Below are 10,484 nucleotides of genomic sequence, written 5' to 3'. Positions count from 1 at the left end.
ATATTTTCACCATGTTAGTAATTTCAGACTGAATGTCAGCTAGCTAAATACTTAGATCTGAGCTAAATATTTAGTTAGCAAGCTCTCAGCTAAATATTATTTGATGACCTAAATATTTGGCTTCAAAGTAAATATTTCACCTGAAGCTAAATATTTAACTGGAAGTGAAAAATCAAAATAAAAACTTACATATAAGCTAAAGTCCTATTGGTGGCAGTCACCTGTTGCTATAGATCCATTGATAAATATCTGTGATGACTCATCCTGTGTTTCACGCTGAAATGTTTTACATGTCAAGAAGAAAAAACGATTGAGAGATGACGTGAGCAACAACTGAAGCATGTCAGTAATGCCAAGTGGCGTTAATATGAACATTCGCAAGAGCTAGCTTTTATTTTGGGAGTACACTTCCAGTTAGCGTCATGTAAATTAGCATATTAACTAACCTAGTCTAGCTTGCTGTCTAAATATTTATTTTGAAGCTAGATGTTTAGTCTGTAAACTGAATATTTAGCTCAGTACTAAATATTTCGAAGGTAAACATTTAGCTTGCTAACTAAATATTTAGTTTGAACCTGTTTGAAACATTGTGAAATTATGACATTTCCCCCCCTTTTTTTCCCTCTTAATCTACTTTTTCACTCTCTATGCTGGATCTCTGAATGGCCTGTATGTGTCTCCATCTTTCTCCCGTCATGTCTCCAGTTACAAGATCCCACAGTGAATCATTGTTTACAGCCCTGTCAGTTTTTGAGACTCTTTGTGGGCTTTTATCGACCCTCAGAAAGCAGAACGTTGGAGACCAGGGTGGCTGTGAACATGAAGATAAAGGCGACAGTCTGTAGACGCCTCTAAATTGTTCCTAGTCTGGCAACAGTTGAACAAACAGATATGATTCCCTGACAAAGAAGAGACCACTTTCCCAAAGACCCCATCTTTTTGGGAGTCAGTGCAAAATGTTGGAAATTATTTGCCTAATTAGGGCTTGAACCACAACGCCAAGATGATTTCTGATGCATTTTCCTGAATGGATTCTAGCTATCCATTCAGGCTGATGGCTAGAATGGAGAGAAGTTGCCTCTTTACCTGTTGTCAAGGGTAAGTGAGTAAAACACTAAGGCTTATTGACTCTCAGTCATTTTTTCTGTTCATACACAAAATTTCTAATTGGTTCCATGTTAAAAAAAAATGACGTAGAGATGGTGGCCTTTCAAGTTGTTCAAAGTGTCTATCAATCCATCCATCCGTCCTACTAGCGAGATAGCTAGATAGTGCTAGCTAGTTATCTAACTAGCTAGATAACTAACTAGCTAGTTAGGCATTTTCTCTATTTTAATATTTTAGACACTGAATAATGGTGCATGCAAGTATGATTTATTGTCATTAATTTCTGTCCTGATCTATGATCAGGTGAATTCTGTTTTTATTCATAATTCACCATCTATGAAAGTTCCCTCTTCACCATATGCAAAGGCAACTTATAGCCCCTGTTTAGACATGATTCATGATGGGAAGTCAATCAAATCAGCAGTCTTCCGTCAGAGCAAGAGCTGGCTTAGAAGGTAAAAAGGATAATGAGAAAGGGGTCTTTTTCTTTGATTTGTCACTTTGGGTTGTTGTCATGCCTTGTCAGGTTCTCCGTATAGGGGGGAAAAAGTTATGACAATTCCAAGGGCCCCTGACCAACAGGGGGGCCTCCACTATTTATTTATTTTTTGTTCATAAAAATTCAAAAAACGGGGACCTGTCAAATACAAAATTAATTATATAGTGTTTCCTGAATTTGTTTATAGCAGTAAAAATTAAATGTTAGCACTCGGAGAGCAAAATGCACACATTTGCCCTGAACCCCCCCTGGGTCTGCATGAAATGGTTCGTTCCTGCTTGACGGTGACGGTGTTCAGCAGCAGACAGTAGAAGACAAGACAAGTGGCAGTATTGTATGGTGCCTAGAAAAATAATAAAGTTGGGTTTAAAAAAAATAGAGACAGAGAGAAAAAGACAAAGTGTCAATTTGTAACCCAGTTTTTCTCCGAGGTGGTTAGACTGTGAGATTATCAACCATTCAGCATAGTTAGCTTAGCTACAGACTGTTTGCCGTCATTTCACTAACATTTAATGAATTAAGGAAATAAATTACCAAGATATTCATATATTGAACTTGTCCCTGAACCTTTTACCACTTAACAACAGGTGGTCAGTCAGCAGCAGCTCTAACTCACGTCCCTCCTGACCTGTCCTCTCCTAAGTGAAATTAAAGCTGCAGTATGTAACTTTTCAGAAATTATTATTATTTTTTACATATTTGTTAAAACTGTCATTATATTGTGACAGTACGGCATGAGAGATAATCTGTGAAAAATCTATTTTCATGTGCCTTCTCCCAGTACTATCTAGAAACAACTAATCAGAGACAGGAGAGTTTTAGTGCTGTCAATCACAATCTCATGTGGTGCTGCTCTGCAAGATTCCTGGCAGCGCCCCTGTGCCCCGTGTACCATACTCATGCCTTAGTGTTGAGGTTCTTTCTTATAATCTTAGATTCTTATATTAGTGAATGTATTTTGATTTAGTTTGTTTGTGTCCTGCTTTTTCACCCAGGTACTGATCACCTCTTCATCAGATTCTTCCATTGTCTTCCATGCCATTCCCATTGCTTTGCTGTTTCCTGTCGAATGTTTTCCAGCTCCTCTTGTGTCTGTGTTACTGTTCAAGGAGACTCCTTTTTCCCCATCTGCGTTTGGGTCCAATTCCCCAACCGTTGACACTAATTTGAAGGTGCTGCAGACACTTGCACAACCTATAGCAGGTGTTGATAACAGTTGCCCAGACGGCTTCAGCAAACAGAGGTACACTAGAAGAATAAGAGGCTCGGAGTTTGTTGAAAATATAGCTGCTTTGCTAACTCTGACTCCACCTAACATGTGGCTAAAGAGGGTGACGTTTTCTTCAGTTTTCATGAGGAGGAAAAAGCTGAACTTCAGCCAGTGTGTAGAAAACGGCTGAAATCATCCTTTTAAACCCGTCTCCATCTGATAGTTATTACTCCCTGTTTGCGTATACGCCGTCTGGGTTATTGGAGAAGATTTCTCTGATTCTCCTGCATGTGTTTCCATTGTGGAAGAGATGCTGTCAGAAAGCTCGCAGAGGTCTCATAATGTTAATATCCACCATATGCAGTGGAGGTAAAACGGCACCGAAACACAGCAGGCCCAATCTGAGCAGCGTTGACGCGCAGGTTTGACTGAACACATGCTTTAAAGATGCAAAATCCTCAAATGAGTCTGTTCATCCACTTTCTACTCCCACTTACCCTTCCAGGAGTCAGAATGAGTTCATTTATGAAACTGTATATGCAGTAAGTTAACACACATAGTGGAAAATGAGTGATGAAACCTTTATATTTCACCTTTATATTTTGAGTTCTCTGGTGATCCGAATGTCAGGGCATTTTGAAGGTGGGTGCTGCCATCTGGTGGACATGTTTAAAACTGCCGCCTGAGTAGAGTGCTTTTCCTTAGTAAAATACTTTCTAAAAAAATATCAAAACACACATGGTACATGTCGAAAAATATTTTATTTACAAAGTTTGCGAGACAAGAAAGAACCAATAAGACATGCATCAGCAGCTCCACAGTGATGCCTTTCAGGAGGTAGAAAAGGTGGGACCGTTCAGCGCCGCAGCACAAGAAGCAACATGGAGCCGCGTGTGTGTGACTCCTCACCCAGACGCCGCTCTGCACTCTGCCTGACCTTTAGCACCGCTTGTCACTCGATACCGCTGCCAGCTGATTGGCTGCGCTGATTCAAAATAATAGATTGCGGCTGTGGTGAAGAGTAACAAGAAAGAAAAAAAAAAAGATTGGGGATAGTTTATTGCTACAGAATATGCTAATTGACTGTGTCAGAAAAATATTCACACCTGGTAAACTTTGTCACATTTTGTCGATCTACAACTCCATTTTTCAGTGTGTTTTGTTGGGATTTTATTTGACAGAGCGACCCAAAGCGGTGAATAATACGGATGTGGAAGGGAAAGGATTCAGAAATTTCTGGATTATTTTCTGGATAAAAACCCGAAAAGCATGCTGAGCATTTGCTTTCAGCCCTCCACACTTTGCAGAACCACATTTCACTGCGTTTGTAGCTGCAGGTTTATTGCGGTCTGTTTCTACCAGCTTTGCACATCCAGACGCTAACCATGGCTGATGCCTATCTGCAAATATGCTCAAGCTCAGTCAGATTGGAAAGAGAGCAACTTTAGGCCTGGACTTTAACTAGGCCAATCTAGCACATTTTGTAGCTCTGGCTGTGTGTTGGCTGGCTGTTCCTCCACCCTAGTCTTAGATTTTTTTGCTGCCTCTAAACATTGTGGCTTTTTTTTTTTTTTTTTTAGCTTTGTCTAACCTCCCAACAGTTTTCCTGTACCTAGAGAAAAGCTTACCCCACATCCAGAGCTGCCATGAAATCTCTTGGCTGGTTCTGTTATTGCTGTTTCCATTAGAAGTGTGCGGATAAATCTAAAATATCAATATCAACTAAAATATAATATGTTATTGATATTTCATGTTTCCTTACCACATTGGTAAGGTCGATCTGAAACTGATGGATAGTTTCAGATCCCATCTTGAAATTTTGTCTTGCAGTTTCTCAGCTCCATCTCGAAAAAGATTTTGTTTTAATTTGCTCTCAAATGCAAATTTTTCACACTTATTTAGAAAAAATGCACACATTGATGTTAATAGTAGGCTTGTCACAATAACAAACTTTGCTGGAGGGTTAGTGTCCCAGAAGTTAATGTAATAAATGATAATATTGTTGTTTTGAGACCATTTCCAGGTAATATAATGATAATGGTATAGTAATCCAAGAACACACTCTCAAAGATCAGTAAACTTTAAATTTGAACAAACATTTAACACTGGAACTGGAAGACATTTTAAATATCCAAAACAACAGAGACAACAAATAACATGAATTATGAAGTGCAAAATTGTCCTTCAATAAAGGGAGTGGAGACCAAAAAACCAGAATGAAGAGTTTTGTCATCCAGGTTTGGTAGAAAGAGAGAAAAGAGACAAATGGCAAATCATGCAACTGGAAATTATTCAACTTGTTTTAATTTATCATGCAATTAATTGATTTATTGCAACAGGCTTAATTAATGTGTTAAAATATTTAGCAGACACTTATGAGCTTTATCCAAATTTGTATGGAAAACTTTAATAAAAAGTATCGGTATCTGCATCTGTATCTGCAATATGGCCCATATCACATTGGTATCAGATTGATACCAAAATATGCAAAAATCGCACGCCTATACTTTCCACTTTTATCTAAAGCTTGCTTTATAACCTGACCCTGCTTCCAACTTCCTCCCTGACCCGCCTGCTGGGTTCCTTGGTCTTCATGTTGCTTTTTGTTCTCTATTGTTCTCCAACAAACCTCTGAAGCCTTTACTAAAGGAATTCTCATGGTAATTCATTTGCATTAGATTTTATTTAGTGGCGTCAGAGTAAATGGTCACACTTTCTGCCCTGCTTCGTGTTGGTCCGTCACATAAAATCGCAATAAAACACATTGAAATTTGTGACACAAGAGCTTACCTCTGAAGGTCTCCTCACGCTCGTGTCTAAAGAGGAAAACGGTTTTACTTCATGAAAAAAAAAAAGCAAACAAAGTTTACAATGCATCTAATACTTGGGAGGACGAATGTGTTCACCTGCCAGGTGTATCTGTTCACCTGGGAAGTTTATCTCCGCTTGTTTCCTGATCATGCAGAGCTTGGACAGAATAAACAGGGCGGACAGGAAGAGGCCGATCCCACCTCCGATCAAAACGTACTTGAAGTCTGGAAACAAAACAAGCGGCAGTGAACATGAGGGCCTCCCTCTCCCCCCCCCCCACGTGACCAAGCAGAAAGCCAGCTTGTCAAACGCCTAGCAAGCGTGAATGAAGGAGACACGTTTGATTTCACAACATGTTTACTCGTCGGTCTGATTCACGGTGTCACGCTGCCCGTCTGCAATGCAAGTTGCGTCACGAGTGTTTGCAATCCGAATCCGGTATATCTGGGAATCTTTCAGGGCCAGGAGGTCACAGCAGGTCAGAGTCGAAGCCGGATGACCAACTAGAAGCATTAAAACTGGGACGGGTGGAGTGATGAAGATAATGGTCATGTCAAGATTAGTCTATCTGTCCTGCAGGTTTTTAATGTTTCACTGCAAAAAACACAAAACCTCACCAAGAAATGGTTTTAAATCAGTAGATTATTTAACTAATAAGACATATTTTCCAGATTAAAAGTGAAATAATCTGCCATTAACAAGTACTTTTTTCCAGCAATATTAAGGAATTATTGGCCTAAAACAAACTCATATCTTGCTTAAAAGTTACTTGTAAGTAAAGTTTTTCTAATTTCAAGTGTACTAACATGTCTGTACTGAAAACTTAACCAAATATACTTAGTAAAATTTTGTGTTTTTGCAGATATTTTTACTAAATTTTACTTGCTCCAACACCTGTAAGGGTGGTGAACAAATGTTTTGGCTTCTCTGATAAAGAAGCTGAAAAAGAAATATAATCTCTTTTTGAAGAACTTTGAAAAATGCATCTTTTAGTTTGAGTCCATCCATTTTAGTGGGGGAAATATCTTAGGCAGCAGTTTTCAATTCAGCTCAAAAATGCTTTAATTCTCCCAGAGGGGAAGTAGATGTTGCGGTAACCTATATCACCTTAGTTTCTTCAAGGAGTGATTGTGGATAGTGAGGCATCTGACTGTAGAGTGAAGTATGGCCATCTAATGACTGTCATGAGATGCTAGCAGCTAGCAGCTCAATTTTCAGGCAGCAAGATGATACTCCTGGACGGCTCCATCCAGGACAAGTTACTGCTTTCTGGCTGTTTGGTCAGAAACCTGTTCAGACAGACATTGGAGTAGACATTGATAGACCATTGTGGTCGATGGAAGATATTGTTCCATGAAGCCTCCTTTTCTACTCTGGGATTTGGGGTCGTAGTTCAGGTACTATTTGAGCTTTTGGAATGATAACCAGCTGCTCCCAGTCGTAAAGACAATACTTTGTGATTGGAGCACACAGTATCTCTCTAGATCTTCCAGAGTCATGGTGCCTCTCCTATTCTCTGTTCTCTTCAGCTCAGCCAGCTGGTTTCTCTGTAAGATTTAGAATCTGGAGATGGTTGGTTTTCTGTCTGCTGAACTATTTCTATGTTGTTTTTGCTACAGATGACCACCAGATGTCTGTTTCATAAAACTCTGGTTGTATTTTCAAAGAGTCGCTTAGTCTTGCAAGATTCAATATCCTACAGGCCTCTTCATCTCAAATCCTCCACCGTGCTCAAAAGTGGTGCTTTTAGTGGGTGTGCACTAAATAACTACATTACCATCAGTTTTTTTTGCCTCATATATAAATAAACAATTTCTACTAAAAATTGTTTTAAAATAAAAGTATATTTTAATACTACATCCTATTCAGCTCTAGCCAAGGAGTTAGCTCATTCTCTGTTGACCCACCTAGCTTGTCGTCAGACTCTCCTCCATCTCCCTTTACGTTCACCAGCAGACAATCTGAAAAACAGAGATTTTACTTTATCATCTTCAGCGCACAGATGGTGTTGTGCAGAAACAGGAAGACTGTAAACCCACAGCTGTTTCTGTCGCTGCGATCAGATAAGGCCGAGTTCTACTGTGACACTTGTTTTGCACACCTGCCTGCGTGGGGTGCGTTGATGCACAAGCAGCACTTTGAAAATAACATTTCTGGGTCAAACATTTGCAGCCGTAGATTTTTTTATATTTTTTTTTATTGTAGTCAGGTGTATTCTGAACACTGATCAGCCTGTCTTTCCTTTAGAGTTTCACTATTTCCTGTTTTTTTTTAACAATCACAACATCTACTGTCTTCTCTTTAATCTGCTGAGACGGAACCGGAGCGCTGCTTCCATGCTGCCATGTTGTCTGTGGTTAGAGAGGTAAACCTCTGACTTCTGGCTCCTACCTCAAACACAGTACCTACAGACACACGTGTAGAATACACCTAAAAACGAAATTCAGACCTTAACCAGCAACTTCCACACAACTAAGAAAGATATAGATACAACATGCTTATTATGGATCTGATTAAACGAATTTGAAACAATATTTCATTGTGTGAAATGGGGTAGCCAGTATTTCTTACGTGGGCCCATGGCACCCGCTGTTCCCCTTTTGGGGGCACCACTGGTAATACAAAAAGCCTACTGCATGTAATGTTTCTAGATTCAATAGTCAGTCCTTCCAGTTTTTTGTGATTTCATGGTTGTGGGTATTTACACAAAATCAACAGATTTCCACATTTTATTTTATTTTATTTTTTTGTGCTAATGCATAATTGTAAACTTATTGCAAATTTTCCTTAAATTGTCAAAAACATTGGGTTTAAATGACTGCTACCTCCTAGTAATTGGCAGTATTACTTACTTCTACAACTTTGCTGCCTCAGTCTTACTGAATATCAAATTAGAATCGAGTAACAAAAGGAAAAACTACAACACAAACTTTGCATGGTGCCCCAAATAACCAAAAATTGCTGACTTTGGTGAATAAAATTCTGCTTGGGTTGTTTTTTTGTGTGTGTTTTGTTTTTACAAATTTTGAGTGAGCTCTTGTCGGCTGTCATTGCTAGTTAATCTAGCTGAGGACACCGAGGGCAGAGGAGGAAAACTCAAATTTATGGCACCCATCAGCCGAGCACTCGGTCCCCCAGCTGTTGGCTCTGGAGCCAAAATAGGTGGAGTGGTGCTGTGGGAACTGCGCTGCTAAAACGGTGCAGAAACGCTCAGTAAGGAGATCTCTCACAGCCCGAACCTCGCCACGCTTCTTACTCTGAACTTTTGCTGTATGAGTCGTTACTGTATGGAAGGTACGTAAAATCTAAACCACATGAAAGTGGGCGGCAGTAACGTGCTCCTATTTATATAAAAAAATAAAAATCAGTTCAGTCACCTCAGCTCGACATGCTGAGTGCCTGCAGAGTGTCGGATAAAGTTTCCAGTGGCCAGGATGTGACCTCTTACATAATGGGTCGTGTCTAACAGGGACGCCAAGCAGTCAAACACATTTACTCCCAATGCGTTTGTACTAACCCTTTACATTAAATTGTTAATTCACTCAATGTTACAAGACACACCAATATCTGATTTCTCAACAGTAGAATAGAAAAAAAACAATTTAATACTAGTTACAGTGTCTGCTGAGCTGGATGTGTCTTTCAGATGCCTAGTAAACAGCATATAATTGGTACTCTAACGCTTTGGGCTGTTCTAATGCATGCTGTGAAGTATTGTTCAGTTTATTTTCTAATTATTTATTTTCATGAGCCATGGAATTCAATAAAAAGAAAAATGAATCAAGCTGGGTGCGTTTGTGCGACGGATTTATGGGCTTACCAGAAACGAGCCAATACAAAGGTCCCAGCCCGGAGCCTTTATTTAAAAATCAAAAATAAGCTATTACCCCTGTGAATTTTTTTTTTGACATGTTAAAGGGTAGCCTTTCTGCCTCGGAGTGCAGACCATAATAAAGTTTGCCATTACATCAGTGTCAAAGAGGAGTTCCTCCTTTTCAGTTTAAGCGTTTTTAGTGTGTATCTTAGCTGGTCGTTACAAGGTCCTAAAATAATTTAAATCCAATCTGTTGCAAAAAGACATAATTTGTAATCCAAGGTTCTAACTCAGCCGTGTCTTTGTGACCTCTCAAAGTTACTTTTAGACTCTTGACAAGACTCTTGACTTGTCAGGGTGAGAACTTGCTGTTGTCACCCTGACTCTCCAATTTGTGGTTTTGTTTCCGTTGTGTTCTAAAAGTGATGCAGCTTTTTCACCAGAGGAAAACGAGGCGTTCGTTATACTCACCAGTAATCAGGAAAGCTTTGATTACGGCTGGCATGCACCCAGGGAACTGATCTGTCCTCATCTCCGGATGTTTCTGCTGCGCTTACTGACTTCTCAAAGGGCTCTGACACTTTCTTACAAAAGACTCGCAGCTTCCTGTGTTTTGTGGTTTCAAAGCTTTGCTGGTTAAATGATTACGTCCTAAACTCTGCGCTCAGCGTACAATATTTTCTTCACTTATTCAGCATGTGGACTGATGTGGATTTTAACCACAGTGCTTCTACAAAATATTTGTCCATTTTAAGCTTTTTCTGTTTTTGACCTTTTTTCACTAAAATGTTCCAGTTTGTCCAAAAATTATTAAAATCAACCACTACAAAAACAATTCCATGATTGCACAGGTACTGCAGTAAACTATTGGTATGGAAATGAAACACAACTTTCCAAAAAATCTTAATCAGCTAAATCATCATTTAGTGATTTCTTTTTCACATGTAGAGCCAGTTTAGTTTCATTTGGGATTTTTTTTTTCCTGTTAACTGAAATCATCAATGGTAAACTGCATATTGTATTTACTCTTTATCTTTGTCTAA

At 39.2% G+C, this 10,484-nt stretch overlaps 1 protein-coding gene across 3 annotated transcripts; it reads right to left on the bottom strand.

Annotated features, from left to right (window-relative positions):
• Positions 1–3,562: 3,562 nt before the first annotated feature.
• On the bottom strand, positions 3,563–10,019 carry LOC114151732 (transmembrane protein 273). Of its 3 annotated transcripts, none has more exons than XM_028029098.1 (5): positions 9,913–10,019; positions 7,535–7,588; positions 5,723–5,851; positions 5,607–5,632; positions 3,563–3,825 (listed from the first exon to the last, which is right to left on the bottom strand). In XM_028029098.1, the coding sequence occupies exons 1-5, from the start codon at positions 9,971–9,973 to the stop codon at positions 3,769–3,771; spliced, it is 327 nt and encodes a 108-aa protein (XP_027884899.1). In that variant the 5' UTR covers positions 9,974–10,019; the 3' UTR covers positions 3,563–3,768. The 3 variants fall into 3 exon arrangements, with proteins under 3 accessions (XP_027884899.1, XP_027884900.1, XP_027884901.1); XM_028029099.1 differs by having other exon boundaries at positions 5,607–5,653; positions 5,744–5,851; XM_028029100.1 differs by having other exon boundaries at positions 5,744–5,851.
• Positions 10,020–10,484: the final 465 nt, after the last annotated feature.

The sequence above is a fragment of the Xiphophorus couchianus genome, chromosome 10, assembly GCF_001444195.1.
Source record: "Xiphophorus couchianus chromosome 10, X_couchianus-1.0, whole genome shotgun sequence".
NCBI classification, from domain to species: Eukaryota; Metazoa; Chordata; class Actinopteri; order Cyprinodontiformes; family Poeciliidae; genus Xiphophorus; species Xiphophorus couchianus.
Note: the sequence above shows the minus strand (reverse complement) of the source record. Positions and strands in the feature narration are given on the sequence as shown.

Excerpts from the sequence above, each read along its gene's own strand:
- LOC114151732 (XM_028029098.1), bottom strand. The coding sequence starts at position 9,973 with ATGAGGACAGATCAGTTCCCTGGGTGCATGCCAGCCGTAATCAAAGCT. Across the intron at positions 5,852-7,534 it reads AGAGTCTGACGACAAGCTAG|ACTTCAAGTACGTTTTGATC; the intron begins GTGGGTCAACAG and ends TTTTGTTTCCAG. Across the intron at positions 5,633-5,722 it reads TGAACAGATACACCTGGCAG|ACACGAGCGTGAGGAGACCT; the intron begins GTGAACACATTC and ends TTTCCTCTTTAG.